We start from the raw sequence: 18,968 nt of genomic DNA, 5'->3' as shown, positions 1-18,968 counted from the left end.
ATCTGGGAATGTTTGCTCAGTGCCTGGGCTGTGACACATCCTGCCTGTGTTCAGCTATAAAATGGTAGAGCAAGTGGGGGGAAGAGAAGTAAAATGGCATTATATCCTGAGGCAGCAGATATAACAGAGATATTGCTAGATTCTTTAATGTACACATACAAATTTGTCTTGTTGTTTCTGTCACCTCTCGGATTTCTGTCTAGAACCAAATTAATTCAGTGTTTAGAGAGTCTCACGGTGGGATAATGATCCTGCCGGTAGCTCAGCAACACACATTTGGGAAACACGTGTAAAACATCTTATGTGTTAACTTCTGTTTGTACATGGGTATGTCCCCGAGGACATGTGAGGCCCGCGTTTATAACAAAGAGACTCCCTTTTAAAGGGTTGAATTTTTACGACTTCAGCGTACGGTGCAGAGTGTAAAAAAGAGAGAATTGGGGGCGTCAGTGGGTCACAGCTGGGCAGCCTTGTCTGGCCCCCGAGGCTCTATCACAAGGGGTCAGTGCCTGGTTTCTCTGTCTGGACAGTCATCGCACACACAAACACATACGCGCGCACAACAGGCCCATTTGTTGTGGCGTGTGTTCCATTGACTGCGTTTTGCAGTGCATCCTTCAAAAGTAGCCTTTGTGTCACTGCGCTGAAGGAACAGAGGCACTCTGTGAGCGCTGCGCGTCGCTCAGCAGCGGCGAAAAACACAACGTGGAGAGAGAGTCATGTGGGAGCTGAAAGATTCCATTCAGTGCTCTCTTAAATCTCATCTGGGGTGGAGAGGGGGGGGGGCACAGTGATGAATATCCACCAATGGTGGAAGCATGTGTGTAAAGGAGAAACAGAGGGGGGAACACAGATGGAAGTGTTCTGCGAACTCGGTCAGCCATTTTAATGATGTTCCTCTAAAATCATCAGTATGAAGTGGCACAGCCACTGTGGCACCTCGAGGACTGTTTTAACACTCCTCTTCTCCCCAGTGTAAGTTTTGATAAGATGATTGTACGAGTGGCCATCTGCCCCGTGTATGTGTCATCAATCATGTGCCCTAAGTAACATAAGAGGAGCCTTAAGACACACAGAAACACACAACTTCTTTTGTGCTTCTATGAAAGAAATAAAAGAAATACCTCGGCTGTTTCTCTCAGTGCACAAAGATATGCTGCGTTGAGTCATATCTGTACATAATCCAGTGGATTATGCCTGTATATTCAACTGAAACAGATCTGCAAATCAGCCACATGAAACCCAGATGTGGGGGGTATATTCAAATCACAAAAGTTCCCCTGGTGATTCTAGTCCAGTGTAAATAGGACATGTTACTGAAGGGCTGAGTCATCGTAGCTTTCCTATGGAAAGTTTTCATGCCTACATCTAAGCATATGTTTTGATCTGTCAATTTGCATGATGAGAGACAGAACGTGAGTTGAAAGAAAAAAAGAGCACTCAGGAAAGAAGTCCGGATGGAGGCCTCGGCTTGTGAAAACCTTTCCACCAGAATGCGTGCAATTAAGCAAGTGTCATCTGTCCACACGCTTCTCACCAAAGCACAGCGAGGAATTAACAAGACTCTCCTCTCACCTCTCACTCCGCTCGTGCCTCGATTCCTCCTTTAAATGAGTTGCATAGAAGGTACATCTCGAGGACATCTCTGATCGCATTCGTTCAAGTTTTTTTAATAAAAAGGGAACACACACACACGCGCTCACATATAGTAACTGACAAAAGGTCAAGCTGATGAGTGTCTGCTTCAGTTTTGGCAGCATCCTACACCAACTGAACAAGTGTGACACCTTTGTTCAGTTGGAGAATTCAGGGTTGAATGCGCGTTTGGCCAAACCGCAACGGAAGAGTGTGTGTATGGGGAATAGAATGGAGCGCGCCTGTTAGACCACAACAGGACATCAGAAATTTGTTCAGTAACAGTAAAATCTACATGAGTTTAACCACACCTCTCCTTTGTGTGTGCGCTTTGTGTGTGTGTAAGATGGAAAAACACAGAGAGAACACTCTGATGGGGGGATGGATGGGGGGGAGTCTTGTCTGTCACATGTATCTCGAAGTACCCTAGCTAACCATGGAGCCAGATTGTAATCATTCAGCTCTGACCTTAGCTATCCCCCCCAACCACACACACACACACACAACTCAGCAATAGCAAAAAAAAACAACTTATTTATCTGAATCTGAGATCAGATATTGTTCTCCCTACATCGAGTTTAACGCAACAGCCAAAAAGACTCCCTGCTGGGCCGTGTTTAATTTTGGTACTTCCTCTAAACAGTTGACGCCAGCCTGCGCCGCACTTCGACTGCGCAAAATAGTAATAGAGGAGGAGAGTGGAAATGAACTCTGGTTATCATCTGTCTCTTTTGAATGCGTGCGCCCTAAAATCAGGTTGATCACGCTGCAGAATAGAACGATTTGAGTCACAGTTCTCGCTTCATTAGCTTAATTGACTTGTGATTCTACTTTTGAAGTGCTAAAGGACTGGCCTGTGCCACTCATGATTAAAGTCATCCAGCATATAATTGACTGGACTGCAGCCATCTCCACAGGGTAGCAATACACAGATGTCTGAGTGACTGTCACCAAGATGAAGTCCGTGTCATCTTGACCAAAGTGTGTATTAATGTCTTTCCATTGCTCACTGTCTTTTTGATTCATCTGTACAGAAACAGTGATGTACTTCCTGCTGGGTTATTTACTAAAGTATGTGTATGTGTGCTGGGAGGGTGTGTGTTATGTGTGTGTGAGATCTCATTCATCTGTCTCCACATGCACCCACTCGATCTCACAAAGGGCCAGCCATGAGAATGAGAGAGCGGGAAAACTGAAGAGGCAGCTGCCTCTTTGCTAATGTGAGACTGACATTGGAACTAAGAGGGTCCAATACAAAACACACATGTGCATCCATATACGCCTGGCTCGTGCAGAAGCAACGTTTCTCACAGAGCCTCAAGTCATACGGCGCCTATAGCGTGAAACATTGCATACAGCAAAACATACAGTGACACGCAAAGTCTGCGCTAATATCAGGCATCACGCGTCGGCACACACATCAGCGGCAACAGTAACACAACACTATTTTTCTCGTTTTCTGTCAGGCGGCCTCATTTTCTCTCGCTGCTAGCGGTCGTTTACTCTTCAGATTGTTCAAATTGAGCTTTTGAGACTTTTCATTTCAAAACAACAAAAACCTCGCTCTCAAATTAAACAAAGATCAGCAGGGGAAATTGCCCAGGAAGACATCTGTGACTCATTTTCCCCTGGAGTATATGATTAGGAAATTCATTTATGTCTAACGTATAATTCCTGCCCGTCTTTCAAGTGGGAACGTCCACACAGTGCCCTGTGTTCTACCCCTAGGAAGAGGGAAGGAATGGAAGGGGGGAAAAGCAGTCTGTGGGATTGGGTTAGAAACAAAGACCATGTTGCTTGCAATAAGTCTCCACTTTCAATTTTTTAATGATGTTGCTAGGACTACCTTTCTTCTTTTTTTCTTTTTTTTTTGAGGGAGAAACTGGTGCTGTATGCTTGACCTTCCATGCTTAGAGGAATCCAGGTCTAGTGACAAGAGAAAGGCACGACTTTTGTCTAGAAGAGCCTCAGAACTGTGTTTAACTACGATTTACCCAATCCCTCTGTGGTCTCGCTACCCAAAATTAGATGTTTCGGTAAGATTCGCTGGCTGAAACGGGAACAATATAGCCTTCAGTGACGGTAGCAGAGTTTTAGGGTGAGGTGCTGTCGTGTGGGCACTAAAAACTGGTAATGAAGACAAAAACTGCACATCTGCTCCGCCAGCAGTGTGCACCGCTTCCATGAAGCACCATTTACAAGTCTTCTCTTCAGGACGGTGCGCTAATAAATGACACAGGTTTAATAACATGTAAGTGCGCCTTCCTAGAAATACCAAAGGAGAACACTGGTGTATTAAATGTTTCTCTGCCTTTTTCCTGTGCTCTCTCTTAGGAAATGGATATGGGAACCACCGCAACTCGCCTGGTCTGCTGGTTTCTCCAGGTGGCATGAACAAGAACATGCAGACTAAGTCTCCCCCACCCATGAACCTGGGCATGAACAACCGCAAACCTGACCTACGTGTGCTCATCCCCCCTGGTGCCAAGAACAACATGCCGTCCATTGTGAGTAGCGGTTGCATCCCTCTCTCAACCTGCTTCCTTTCCTCATCCACTTTCCCTCCTGCATATCCTGCTACCTTTCTAGGGGTGGGGTGGGGGGGGGGGGGGTATCCTGTCAGGTTTGGCTGTTATTGTTTATTTCCTTTCATGTCCTCTCTGCTGCTTTCATCCTATCGTATCAGACTTGGGTTGATGAGGTTATGCTTGTGATAAGTGTGACTTACGGTACACGTTTCTCTGATTAGTCTTGGCAGCTTGTTAAACCAAAGCCTTTCTTTAAAATGTACTTTTGGCCCAAGGCTGATATTCTGGCAGTTACGGTGTATCACTTCTGCTGTGTCTGTTTGTGTATGCTGATGCTTCTTCCAAAGGTCCCCCTTATTTCTTTTTCTTCCCTCCTATAAATGAGTGTGTTACGTTAGTAGAGTTACAATAGCTGTTAGCATCCTCTTTTCACATTAGCTCTGCTTCCGTTGGCTCAATTCCAATGCAGCTCCATCCCTAGATCCACGCCTAGCCACCACCACTTGTGTGTGCTCACCTACACTCACTAATTTGAATGTATTACCCTCCCCTTTCAATGCCATCAGTCTGAGGATGTCGATCTGCTATTGGTAAGTCAGACTGCAACTCAAAATCAGAGATTAAAAAAAAAAAAAGAACAACCCTGAAACAGTCGAAACATTCTGAAGCTGTCGAGTTTTCCAGTAAAGAAAAAAACCTCTAAGAAGCATAATGATCCTAGAGCGATGCAGTCCCCTGATACTAACCTCTTAATTTGAATCCAGTTTTGCTTTGACTAAAGGGCTTATTACTGCAAGAAAAGCCATCCTGACTGCAGAGAAACTTTCACCTTTATTGCTGCTGACTCTGCTGAAGGCCTCAGTGTCGCCTCATGCGATGTTTTATGAGGGCACATGGTGCCATCCAGTGGTGTGCCAGAGTAAAAGCAACCTGGCCTTTTTATTTGTGTGTGTGCGTGTGTGTGTGTGTGTGTGTGTATCCATTCCTCCCTTTCTTCCTCATATTTTTTCACCTGCATGGAGAATTGTGTGTTGCACATGTGCAACTCACAGAACTGCTCAGAGTGTAGAAATGAAAGGCAACAAAAGAGTACACTTTCATGTTGCATCAAACCTCCATGATTTTCTGACAAACCCTCCCCTCTGCCTCACTAAAGTGCCTTTCCTTTGCCTTTGCTACCCCGCGTTGCCGTGGAAACCGGCGGTGTTACTATAGCGACAGTAGGCCCTCGGAAAAAGGGTGGTAAATGATAGGGTTGGCAGGGTTCAGCCTTGCCGCATGTCAAGTGATTAATTTCTCCAGAAGTTGGCATCACATTCATTCTTTCAGCATCTGTTGAGTGAAAGAAAGAAATGAAAGAAGGAAGAAAAAAACTTTCTCGGTTTATTACTTTTTTTGTTTGTTTTGTCTGGAAGTAGATTTTATGTTCTCAAGCCTCTCCCATCTTCCCCTTTTTTCTCTCTGTCTTCTCTTCCTCTGCCACAGAACCAGAGAATAAACAACTCTCAGTCTGCTCAGTCACTGGCCACCCCAGTGGTATCAGTAGCAACTCCTACTCTACCAGGACAAGGCATGGGCGGTTACCCATCTGCCATTTCTACTTCTTATGGTACCGGTACGTTGCCCAGTGTGTCTGTAAACATAGAGTTATTTTGTGCAGTGTGTATAGTTTTGCATTACACGCAAAATGACCCATCAAATCCAAATTTATTTTTAAACTCTGTATTGTGTATACCAAGCTTTTCTTTTCTGTGTGCAAATGGGTGTTATACAGCAATCTAACAGCAGAGGGTGATATTGTCCCACCCAGTGACTTGAACACGTTCATGTCACAGCAGGATTTACCAGAGCTCCAACTTTGTCTTTTTTTCACTTCATTGAACAAACTATAATGTGAATCTTCCTCTTCTTTTTCATATGTGTTTGCACACAGAGTACTCCCTGAATAGCACAGACCTCTCCTCCCTGTCTGGCTTCAACAGTGGCAGCTCTCTACACCTTGGTTCAATGAGTGGGTGGCAACAGCAACACCTTCAGAACATGCAGCATTCAGCGCTGGGCCAGCTAGGGTGAGTGCACAGAGCTTACTCTGAGGTGTTGTTGGGAAGTGCATGAAGTAACACATGAATTACTCCCAGAGATTTTTTATTTTTTGAAATGCCACACTCATAAATCTACTTTACTGTTCTCAATCTTCACTTGCAAGATCGAACACAAGTGACACCTCACTTTTTTTTTTCACGAGTGTGTATGTATGCATGCTGGCATGTGTGTATGTGTGCGTGTTACGAGCTGACTTTTAAAATCACTTTGTTTCTTGCTCTGTAACTCTGTAACCCCTTTGCGTTTCCTTTCCTTCCAACAGAAATTGTTCTAGCTCTCACTTATGTCAGGGTTCAAATCTGTCCCTGCCCTCTGCTCAAAGCCTCCACATCAAGTCCGAACCTGTTTCTCCTCCTAGAGATCGCACCAGCAGCACACCGGGGGGCTACGGTGGCGGGGTGCCACCTCCCCAGAACCCCTCGTCCCGCCAGGACTCGGGACGCTCCCCTGTTGATAGCCTGAGCAGTTGTAGCAGCTCCCATGAGGGCAGCGACCGCGATGAGCACAGGAATGAGTTCCACTCACCTCTGGGACTGGCCCGGCCCGCCCTGGATGAGCGTGAGAGCCCCTCCATCAAACGGGTACGCCTGTCAGAAGGATGGGCGACATGATTGCACTGTCCACTCCTCTGCAGTGCCCCAAGTTGCCCCGAGCTCCCGACAATGCAGCATTACGATGCCCCACAGTCAGCTCCCTCTTCTTCCTCCTCGCACTCGATCTCATGAGTCACTCACCGCCCAACCCCATGGCCTCTCTCCTTTTTTCTCTTTATTGAAGGAAAGCAAAGGGACAACCCTTTCCAAAAATCTGTTTGTAATTTCTTTTCCTTATTTTTTGTTCCTTGTTTTGATTTTGCTGAGTGTGCGTGTGTGTGCGTGTTATACATATTGACATTATATAAAGCAGTTGGGTGTTGTAATGGGGGCTTGGGAGGGTAGTTGTTGTATGGGATGGGATCTGGGGGTATTTTTGTTGGGGAACTATGCATAAATTGTATTGTGGAAAAAAAAAAGAATCATGTATGCATATATCTTAACACGTGTAACACGTGTCTACAGATGTGCATATCAACAAATACAAAAAAAAGGTCAGGTACTCTGTTTCATAAAACGTACTTACAATTTGCCCCAGTGCTATATCAGTGAATAGAGACAAAAAAAACAACAAAAAAACAACAAAAAAAACAAGATGAGCGTGATTGTGTCCAGTGAAAAACACCTTAGCACTTGAGTTGGACAAACAATACATGTGTACAGTATCAGTTTCATTGCTATAGACCTTCTCTGCAGTTTTACCTTGCAAAAATGTGTGTTAACATTAGATGATGTCATGTTGCAGGTTCAACGTATTTATGTAAATAGCGGGTCAAAGGGGTAAAAGGGCCTGGGGTCAAAAGTCGCCAGACATTACAAGATTTATTTACTCACTAAATGAAAAAGCTATTATGCAACATTTGAAGGATTGTACAGGTAAACGAGAAAACCCGATGCTAGATGTGTGGAACCCTTGATCGTTTTCGTGCTCCCCTTAAAGAACGGAGTGAGGACCACTCTTTGATCTAAGAGCTATGTCGGCGTAATCAAGAAAATCTCTGGATCTAGTATTAACTATTCAGTATTGATAAACAAAAAAAAGAGAAAAAAACAATTGTACAATACACTTGCTTATATTTTCATATGAAAGGAATAAAATGCAAAGCATTTTTGTGGCTTTTTGTAGTTTCTATAAGCCAGAATGTGTTTTTTGATAGCTTTGCCAATAAGAGATGGATAGTTCACCCAGAGGGGAAATGACAGGGCTTCAAGCCCCAAGCCATGAAAAACAGACTGAGATCCAATGCTTTGCTGAACTGTTTAATCTTTGTAGAGGTTTGTTTTTAAACGTGTATTTCTTATTATATATAATAATGGTAATATTAAGAATCTTTTAAAAAAAAATCTGTGAAATTAACATGCTTGTGTATAGCTTTCTAATATATAAATATATATAATAATGATTTTTTTTGTTGGTTTCTTAGTGAAGTTTCTATGTGCTGTTGCACATGTTGTCTGGTTTGTTTCATTTTAACTCTGAACAGGGCTGTTTGGGCGGGGTGTTTAGACTAACCTTAAAAACCAGCTGGAAAGCATTGCCAGGGTTGAAGCCTGAATGCTGAAAAACCTCATTTCTAGTGGAAAATGTCACGAGGCTGAATCTGGAGACCACACAGAAATAAATGTTGACACGTAATGTACACGATTGTCACACTGATGAGGAAATATGACAAAGCCGGAGTCTCCGAATACATTTTTATGCATCCGGATATTTCGTTAGGAGTCCAAATTATTATAATTTAATAATCGTAGTCATAAAACATAGATTTGACCTCATCGATTTTGAATACCACCTTCAATTTTCGACCCAGTCTACCTTGTGTTGGAGATGTCGCTCAGACGCAAACTGTAAAATCTTCCTTTGAATCGCATTAACGTAATGCGATTTATGCATCGTGATTAAGTACTCTTGTTTTCAAACCTAATTTAATTCTGTGTCGCTCCAGTCTCGAAAACAGGGTTCCACATCCTTTACCACACTGTCACAGACAGTTCAGCGTAAGACACAAAAAAGAACAAACTGATCATGCTGGTATGGGAGAAGCACAATTGTTTATTCTTGATGAATAGCTTTGATTTTCTCTTTTTTAAACAATGAGACTAGCCACATATCTCTCCGCCTCCCACACCCGTATCTGCTGTCACTTAAGTGTTATGATATTTCTATGTGCATATTTCATGCAGGATCACTAGGTTGTTACTGTATACAGTCTGTGTAGTCAAATGGGGCAGAGCCTCTATAACAGTGTTTTTCTTCTTCTTCTTTTTTTTAAACTTCAATAGAAAAAAAAAGGTTGGGAAAAAAATAAACATGATGTTTCAGGCAGCATAAGTGTGGAGAAACCAAAGCCAGTGGCATTTCTGTGTTGTAAAGTCAGCTTTTATTTTCACATTCATATATGGGGTTTTTTTTTTTTTTTTTGTTCTTTTGGTTTTGCAAGCATTGAAACAAGATAATAAAAGATTCTGCTTAAATTCACAACTGTTTTCACATTTCACTTTCAGTTAGTTATTGTAGCTTTAGCCATCAAACTGCATTGTCCATAGGAATCGTATTAATTTCCCTGCTTTCTTCTTCATTTGTCTCCCTGTGCAGCGTATCGAAAAAGGTTACATGGGGGAAAAAAACAAAAAGGAAAGGAAAAACGCATTTTCTATTTACAATTTGTTACTTAACTCGGAATCATTCAGGCCCGTGTGAAAGCTGTACTTGTTTTTCACTTCATCAATCAACATTACACACTGCTTGCTCGCTGAATAAAATAATGCCAACATGTCCTGACAGTTAATTAGAGTGCTATAGTTTTGACAGTATTTTTAACCAAAGACATGGAGAAAGCTTGTCTTTATATCTTTGATGTTGCTTTTTCTTCTTCTTCTTTCTACGTTTGTTCAATTTGAAGCCAATTTTTTTCTTCATCTGTTGATCAGTTGTTCTTTGTCATTACTATATCAGACTAAATGTTGGTACCTCAAAATTGACCCAAGCAGTACCTCAGCTGATTTTTTGATAAGTCACTTAACGTGCAAAGGGGAGACCATTCACCTGTACAGCCATGTGTAATAACAATTGCTTAAGGTCCCAACATTCACATGCTACGGGATTCTTTGTTGCTCCTCTGTGTTTGTGGTTTATTTAAGTTGTACTCAAAAGCTGAAATTAAAAAAAAAAGAGTAATATGTTAAAATACTTAAAAAGTCAGTCTGTAGTATCAATGTAGCTTGTATAAACCTGATGATGGGGGCGGACGTTTGTAACTAAGGTTTTTTGGAATGCAGGAGCGGCTTTCAGCGGCATAAGCTGGCCTTTGTCGCCACTTGAGACTAAGATGGTATTAAATTAAAATCACATCTCTGTAACTCAAGGGACTTGATTCAGCTGTATGTAGTGAAAACGTATGGGGATGAAATAAAAGTCTCCTCTGCAGGAGGGAAAGGCTATTTGTATTTTGCAGAGATTTCAGTAAAGTTACTGGCTTTCTTAGTTATCCTGATGTGACTTGGTGTGATTTCATTGTGTTTGACTTGTTTCTACATGCATCCCATACAGCGATTGCTTTCATACCATGCAGACTCAAAAAACATATCAACACAAAGAGCTTCCATGAGGAAATGAAGGGACATGGTGCCATAGCAACTTCACTCGCAGATAATTTGTCATCCACATTTTTTTCAATAGGTGCATTTTTATATTTATAATGACAAATAAATAATAATTGTAAAAAAGCAACAGCAACATTTATTTAATATTTTAAACAGTTTTTTTAACAGTTGGCCTCACAATTACAGTTACATCGTCTTTCTGAGTAGTAAATCAAACTACATTTAAACATGAGAGCACAGAGATCCTAAACAATGCAATCACAGTCGTATGCTCCACACCACAAGAAACAAGGTAAAGGTTTAGGCCTACTCCTGTCCTACTCGATTTTTCTTCAATAAAAAAAAGTGGGAAAAAAGCAAAACAACTCAGAAGTCTGAATCAAAGAGAGAGTGGACAGCTTATTCTATAAAATACATGACAGTCTTTATTTTTTTTCAGCTTTTCTTATAACAGTTATTTCGCAATGACTGACCCCCAAAATATAGCTTAACTTTATTGTAACAATTATTGGGTTGTGTTGTTATCAAAACGCAAAAAAGGAAGAAATTTTCCTGACTGTTCATGCATTTTTCTGCAGGCAGTACAGGTCTGTATAGCTTACCTGAAAGAATCACTTTTTTCGAATGGAAATGTAATAACATTAGTGAATACCCATATAGACAGGCACACACAGAAAGAGAGAAAAAACAAACGAATTACAGTTTTACAAAAATAAAAAATAAATCCATCGCGAGATTTCGAACATTTTGTAATGCCAAAGAAATCCTTTTGATAGCGTTTTTCTTTTCATTTTTTTCTTCTATATAAATCTCTCTTTTTTTAGATATATATAATATATGTCTACCGTCTATATTTTCTAAAGGCCCCTTTTCTATCTTTTCTTGTTAGTCTGAAGTCATTGTTCCTTGAAGTTATCGCTTCTTAACGTTAGCGTTATTTATTTATTTACTTACTACATGCAGAAAAATTGTGAATCGATATGAATAAATATATTTTCCAGGAAGAGAAACGTTGCAGTGGGTTGCTGTGAACATAGGCCTGCCTGTAGGATGGTTTCAGAATTATCGAGAAACTAATTGCAATTAGGTTTCGTTTGCTTTTCTACCGTTTTGTAGTCTACAATTTGGCCGTCGTTTCTTTTGCTGAGAAATATGTTTTTGTTTTTTTCTTTAATAGGTAACAAGAAATGATACATAAACTTGTCACACGTCATCTATTAATTGCACGTATTTAAAGATGGCAAATCGAAGAAACAGATTCAACACGTTTTGGATATTATTTTATTTCACAAGTAATTGCTACATCAGCAACATGTCTACATGCATCACTTTAAATATGCTTTAAACAATTGTTCACGATCTAAAAGTAACGGAGTTACTCTTTTAAGATCATATATAACAATGAGGCTAATGCTCCGATGTATTCTACTGACTTCTTCACTTGTGCAGACTGGAGCAGGAGTGTGCAGATGCCGGCAAGTAACAGTTTTAATGTTTACAGCATCTTTATTGACACTGTTTCCTAAACGGTCTAAATGTTCACATTTTCTTTCGCCATTACATTAATACCAGACACACTGAAGTGATTTTGAAGAGTTTTCTACCAGTAACGTGTGAAAGAAGGTTTGTAAGGTCACTGCAGACCAAACATAATGAATTATCTATCAAAAATAATATACTGTGACAACAGGTTTCACAGTTTTCAAACTGATGCAATAAACCTGAATCTGCAAACGGGCTGCCACTTTTTTGATAAAAAACTATAGAAATGAAAAAAGGAAAAAAAAAACGAATTGTAAAAAAAATCAGCGCCTTCAGGGTGAATAAATTAAAATAAATAAATTAAAATCAAGACAGCACTTGTACATTTACAGGGTGGGGAAAACAATATCTAAAATACATTCTTAGCTTAAAGCCCAGTTAGGGCTTCAGTTGCTGCTTTTGTAACATTAAAATGAAAGAGTTCTGAGGGCATGTGTGTTTCCAGCATCAGGCTTATTTTAAGATCATGAATGTACATTAAATTGCACGCATGACGTTGGATTGCGCAAGTTCAGTGTGGCGTTGGTAGGAACAGATACTCGTTCACCCTTGTAGGCTGCACACTCGTTCACCGTGAGTACTCAAACTAGAAATCACCACTAGATGTCACCGTTTAGCTGTTTAGTCGATGCCCTCACAACCTGGATCTTCCTCGCCGTCTTTCTCCAAAAGAAGCTGTAGACCAGACCCTGAATGGTCCCGTGCACTCCACCAGCTGCTTCATCCATTTTTCTTTGAGGTAAGTGTAAATACATAATACACTATTTATTATCATTTAATTCTAACAATTACTGCTTAATATCCGATTGTGAAAACAATGATAATGTGTACTCTGTTGCAAAGAAAAGAAAAAAAACCCCAACAACTGTGACATAATAATAATAATAATAATAATAATAATAATAATAATAATAATAATACAGTTTTTCTTATTACTATAAGAGAAAAAAAGTTTTTATTTTTGAACACAGCTGCAAGAGAGACCTCGCACTTTTACAGTTTCAGGTATTCAGTTTTAAAAAAAGCTTGGCTGGTTCTTTACCTTGGAGGTGTTTCATTACGCCAGTTTCTGAATACCGTTTTCATGTGCCAGACAAAGCGCCCCGGGTCCTCTTACAAACTGCATCGTAGGCTGACGTCTACCCTGGCCTCAAATTGGAAAATAGGCAATATTTTTTATTTTATTTTGTTTATTTATTTATTTTTGTCTTTTCGAAGATCAGTTAATGTTATCTGATCCAAACTGGTTTCGCTCATTGATTTGCTCCCTTTTAAACGAGGATTAAATTCAGCATGTTGAGAACCGAATCACTGCTTCATCTCTCAATAATATTTTTTTTATTCCTAAAAACGACATGCCTTTCGATTTTCTGTGCCCCTACTTGAAATCACATTGTCTCATTTGCTGGGGATCTGTTGTCCTGATAAGACCCGAGATAAAGGCTGTATTATCCACGCAAACAAGTGATTTTACCATGAGGAACAGTGGGAATCCACCATGAAGGTGTCTCTTCTATATACAATTCAAATGAGGATGACGGAACAGCGAATTGATCTCCTCCCCAACTCCGATTACAGAACTGGAAAGTGTAAATGTAAGTTCGTGCCCAGAAACGTAGTGGTCTCCCAATTAAAACGTATAACATCATAAGCTCTTTCTTTTGCTTTGTCGAATTGCGCAGATCCATTTCTTTTTTTTCTTTTTCCGTTTTGGTTACACTAAAAGGATAACAAGTAAAATAATAAAAGGTTACATTTGTTTAAAAAAAGAGAAAGCCTCCTTTCCAGACCCTTTAGTATAAAAACCTTTCTTCACATCGTCATCATTAAATCACAAAATAACTATTACCGCAAGAATCGTTCATTTTGTTCAAGCTATAGCACCAGAGTGAACACTAAACATTCTTAAAATTGACCACTAATCAATATGCTCAGTTATTTATCATTTCCAACGATAAAGGCCTACGCGTTACATTTTGTTTTTTGGTGATGGTGATGAATACGTGTGTGATGCAACAAAGGATGATGAATGGATTCCCAAATATTCTAATATTTTTTTTATAACAAGTAATGTTGGGCTGCTTTCTAGTTAGAAGCCACGCATAGGTGTGGTGACGGACTCTTGTGGCTTTGAATATCTTTACGTGAGCCAGCCTGACCATTGGTGTTGAGTCACGAGCAATTTAAGAATAAGGTTCAATGACAAGGGGAGTAGCCATAGGGGCTGCATCTGCTGTGGCTGCTAGAAGAAAGTTTGACCTCCCGGAAAACGTCCTAGCAACTTGATCGAAAAGTGACCTATAACCAAACACAAATTAACAGCAGCAGCAGCAGCAGCAACAGCAGCGCTGGATTATGATAACTTGGAGGTAAGTGGTCAGATTTTTCATTTAAGACCCGTGCGGAAACACAATGAATCATAAAAAGAGGGAAGGGGAGGAGAAAAAAGGTGAAAACTGCCATGTTTTAACGCATTTCTACTTGGTTTCATATAAACATGTGATCATGTTTGTGGATATTTTTCTCCAAGAGCACTTGCATTCGCGCTCTCGTCCCTGGCGTCAGCTCTGTGCGCGTGCACGGACACTAAGGAGACAGGCTGAGCAATTGCAACCTAAATGTCAGCGCTGCGTCACTGTTTTTTTTCCCCCTCACAAACGGGACAGCAGACTTTTTAGTTATTACTTTTCGACACTGTCAGTTTCTTGCTCTGAGACAGTCGTATCAGTATCACCTCTATGCTATCACCTATGCTGAGTGCCCATTGTTTGCCCACCAGAGAGCTCTTTGTTCATGCATGGTGCATTTACGTATTCAAAAGACACCGCCGATTTACATTAAGATCCAGTGTATTATTTAATTCTTAAGCACACAGTGACGTCGCTATCTTCGCTGTCGGCTTAATATAAGCCAGCATTAGTCAAATAATTTGATTACTGCATTTGAAAAATAAAGGAAATCATCGCTACGAAGGTGCACAGGAGCTCTGCACAGATCTAAACGGTCAAAACATGAGGAAATGCGTCGCAATAAACAGCAAGCAAGAAGTGTGTAATGCAAATCTACCCTCTGAATATGCATCAATATTAAAAATAATACGCACACCAGAGCCAACGGCGTCGGAGAATTGAGAATGGCGGAGCGGGTCGTCTCATTACGCATGGGCGGTTTTCCACGCAGGAGCCTGGGTTCTCCTTCTCTTCATGTTTCCCTTTAATTCTGTCTTGCTCACATTAGGGAAGCTTCTTTGGAAGACAAAACAAAGCTATGTTGGCTTTCAATACGGCAACGCACCAAGAACAGGCTGAGGGGAAATACTCCGACTGCGGCCGGGCGGACTATGTAGTAAGAGGGATTTGCATATTTTGATGCGCTAATTGCCTTGATGTATTTAAATATGGCTGCACGTAGCTGATATGCTTGTCTACGTCATTGAACGTGCCCTCGCTGTTAAACTAAAACGTGAATCCGGTTGAATCTAATGGATACGCCTGCAATTAGGCAAGGGATGGGGCTGGGGTAAGGGGGGTAAATGAGAGAGGATGCCTGGAGCCCCCCCCCAACCTTTTTTTCCTTTTTTTTTCCTTTTTTTTTTTTTTTTTTTGCATTTTCCCTGTTTCGGTCACATGATGATTTGCTAAAAGAAATGAAAAATAGGCTACGTGGAAATTGTGGCCGGTGGAAATAACAGAGCGGGAAGCCCGAGGCGTTTGCCTGGAAGAAATGGTGTTCTGGCAGGAGGAAAGCCTTTTAACTAGTTTTACTGGGAAATATCGAACAGTATAATATATCCCCACCCACCCACCCCCAAAAAAGAAAAAAGTACGTCTTCACCGAGAGAATTATATAAAGACACTGGCTACTTGTAGGTTACTGACAAGTGGGTCACTTCATTCTAACTTTTTTTTTGTGGTGTAAAAAAAAATCTCATCTTTCTTTTCTTTTCACTCTCTCTCCAAGCTGTGTATACGTGCGGACGTGTGTGTGTGTCCAATTTGGGAGGGGCGGTGTGTGTGTTATGAGATTAGCCTACCTCTTATTAGGCAACTGGGACCAAGGTGGATTTATAAGTCTTAGTATGGGCCTGTGCTGTACACCGAGATTGAATCAAAAGATTCTGAGTGAAGTTTAAAAGTGTGTTTCTCCCCTTTCTTTTCATTATTGACCCCATTCTAGACTTAGTTTGGGAATTGCATGTAGCAAATCATTTCCCCTCTGTCTGGAAACCGGTAAATGCGTTCCGTTTGTCAAAGCGTGTTAGCGAAGCGCCTGCAGCAAATTCATTACCACCCAACTGCGAGGCTCACTTCGCAACCTGGTCAGGCAAGAGGAGGGAGTTGTCCACGCCAAACCGCGAACAATGCTGCCTTAGTTCGTGCGTGCAACAAAAGAACCGAGGGAACTTGTTTGAATTTCAGAGCACGTCCTCTGCTCACACAGAAGGATGGACTTTACCCCCCCCCAAACCCACAACCCCTCCTCATCATCATCATCATCACCCCCTCCCTCCTCATCCGAACCCACCATCAACAGGGGGAGAAAAAAACTTGCACACTCTGAGAAGCTCAACTGTGCATGCACTTTTTTTTTTATTTGGTGCTTGTAGACGTTATGGGAAAGTTGTGTCTCTCCCTCTCCCCATCCCTCCCTCTTTCTCCTTCTCTTCGTCTGTCATGTGCGTGGGATGCTCATGCTTTGCACAGAGCAGCTGTAGCACGCCGAATACAGGCTAGAGTGTTAGCGGCAATTTTAAAGTCCCCCCCTCCCCTCCCTTCCGCCCCCCCACCCACCAAATAATACGGCTGGGATATTTGAAGGGAACATACACCATATCACGGTACACTCGGACCCCGTTGTTCTTCACCGGGTTGGGACGGCTTCTGGTCTGATTGTGACTCGCCATTAGGAAGTAAGTGCAACTTGTGTGTCTGATTTAAAGATTTCCTTGTGCGCAAAAGTTGAATCTAGACTATCGTTTAAAAACATGCGCTGCTGTTTTCTTAAAATACGTCGCTGAATGATGTCTCGCAATTGCGTTACACTTTCAGGAAAGAAATGTGAAGTTTGTGGCTTTTAACCTTTTTTGCACAGTTTGGTAATAAGACACTGATTGGCAGCCTTTAGATGCATTCAGATCCTAAGTTAGGCTTTATTCTCACAAAGAATAGTTTAATGCTATTAACTTTAAGAGCGTCTTCACTCTTTCATTTCAGCCTTCTGCAATTAAGTCATCTTTAAAGATTGTCAGCAGTCTTACTAGAGTAAAGGGTGCGTCAGAGATAATCTTCTTTCGTCCTCTCTGGTTATGAAAAACAGCCGAGCATAAAAAGAAGTGCTGTCCAAAATTTGACATTATTATTACACCCACATAAGGCATACTTCAGCGCCAATGAATCCACCGTGTTTGGACCTGAAATGTCTTGGTACAAAAGACACAAAAAACACAAAAAAGTTTGACTTTACTCTGAATGAATAACGTCACCAAAATCGTCACACACCGTCTTAAAAACAAAGCGTTCGTTGTACAGTTTTACTTATGTAGGTGTTATTAGCATGAATGCGTCGTATGTTCGAATAAAGCTAATACTGCAAAGAGAACTGCACCCTTCTGAAATGTTTGGCTTCTCGGCATTGTGTCTTTAACTTTCGCGGAAATGCAGCTTCTTGTAATTGCACAAGGATCAGCAGGTCTTACCTCTGAAAAACGGTGAGCTGTAATGAGAGCGTGGTCTCTGTGTGGAGGCCCATTCTGAACCCCTCTTTACCTTAATCAGGTGTGCTTTATATCGAAAACCGCAATGATATGCAGTTAGTCACCCAACAGATCAACAGAAGGACAGGATGATTTTTGGATGTGGTGAAGCTTACGGTGCATTAAAAGAAATAAAGACATTAACAATGTGTGCGTAAATTATATAATTTGGGGGCATTTTCCATTGTGCGGAGATCGCATTTGGGCAAATTCGGATATATCACGTTGCGAGTGGAATATGTTGTTTGGAAATGGACAGCTGAGATTCGCAAATATGAATTTACTAGATGTGACTGTGAACGTTTGAAGGAGTAAAGTGTGTAGAGTAATCCCCCATTGAAATGCACAGGCCCTGTGACTCATATTTGCTCATTAAAACACCTCTGCTTTGCCCCTCCCATCCACGAAATGAGAGTACACTTGAGGGCCAGGTCTAAAACTGTAGCAAGTGAATGGAACACCTGAAGAAGAGGAGAAAAAAAAAGTTAATGTGCCATTGACAAATAACTGGATGTTAATTTATCACCGATATGCACGCATGAACCGACTCAGCCAAGGTGTGAGATTGACCTTTTTAATTTTATTTTATTGTGAGCTGAGAGCCTTTCGCAGTTCGAACAGAATCAAAGTTCTGCACAGGATACAAGAAATGCACTCGATAACCTGCAGCTGCATGCTCCTGCGCATGATCCATCACATGTTCCATGTGCGTGTTATTGTTGACACACTTACAGAGCCCCTATATTTTTGACCTATTTGTGCCGAGCTATCAGTTAACTACTTGCATTTCTACGGAAAAAGTGAGCGGGTTAACATCCTCGCGGAAAAGCGCTGGGGTCTCATTCCGCGGGAGGCGACACCGGCAGCCTACCTGAATGCCATTGTAGTCTGCCCATCTGATTGCGACGATGGCAAAAAGACAAAAACAACAACACACAAGCGGCTATTAAGGATTTCGACGCAAAGATCGAGCACGTGAGAGCAATTTGACTCCTGTTGTACAGATGTGTCTCGTGTGAGGAGCAGAGCAGTGAGCAAACGGGTACCGTGTTATTGCGAATAGAAAAATACAGCCTAGACAGGAAGACGCTGGCGCTCAAGCAGCGCAGCGATGCTCTCCTCACAAAGTTGTTTCGTTTTTATTGTTTAATAGCTGCAATTTCTGCTCGAGTCTCCCACTAAAAGCAGTAGTATCGCTCTCATTCTGTGTAA

General features: G+C 41.4%; 1 protein-coding gene and 2 long non-coding RNA genes across 13 annotated transcripts in view; 2 read left to right on the top strand and 1 right to left on the bottom strand.

The window, feature by feature from the left end:
• The window catches only part of mef2cb (myocyte enhancer factor 2cb), a 59,734-nt gene extending 49,387 nt beyond the window's left edge, over nucleotides 1-10,347 (top strand). For 5 of the 11 annotated variants that reach the window (XM_082554633.1, XM_082554630.1, XM_082554626.1 and 2 more), the window contains 5 exons: nucleotides 3,970-4,142; nucleotides 4,730-4,753; nucleotides 5,649-5,778; nucleotides 6,097-6,232; nucleotides 6,529-10,347. In XM_082554633.1, coding sequence (XP_082410759.1) covers nucleotides 3,970-4,142; nucleotides 4,730-4,753; nucleotides 5,649-5,778; nucleotides 6,097-6,232; nucleotides 6,529-6,877 — 812 coding nt within the window. In that variant the 3' untranslated portion in view covers nucleotides 6,878-10,347. The remainder of the gene's footprint in view (nucleotides 1-3,969; nucleotides 4,143-4,729; nucleotides 4,754-5,648; nucleotides 5,779-6,096; nucleotides 6,233-6,528) is intronic. The other 6 variants (XM_082554627.1, XM_082554634.1, XM_082554628.1 and 3 more) reach the window with 3 other exon arrangements.
• Nucleotides 9,226-18,968, bottom strand: part of LOC309718960 — a 53,329-nt gene continuing 43,586 nt past the window's right edge. Inside the window, exon 2 of the long non-coding RNA XR_014280122.1 lies at nucleotides 9,226-12,736. This is a non-coding gene — a long non-coding RNA (uncharacterized lncRNA). The remainder of the gene's footprint in view (nucleotides 12,737-18,968) is intronic.
• The window catches only part of LOC309718956, a 39,448-nt gene continuing 36,978 nt past the window's right edge, over nucleotides 16,499-18,968 (top strand). Inside the window, exon 1 of the long non-coding RNA XR_014280114.1 lies at nucleotides 16,499-16,913. This is a non-coding gene — a long non-coding RNA (uncharacterized lncRNA). The remainder of the gene's footprint in view (nucleotides 16,914-18,968) is intronic.

Source organism: Aulonocara stuartgranti (assembly GCF_965226115.1).
Source record: "Aulonocara stuartgranti genome assembly, chromosome: 12".
In the NCBI taxonomy this organism is placed as follows: Eukaryota; Metazoa; Chordata; class Actinopteri; order Cichliformes; family Cichlidae; genus Aulonocara; species Aulonocara stuartgranti.
This window is presented reverse-complemented; position numbering and strand designations above follow the sequence as displayed.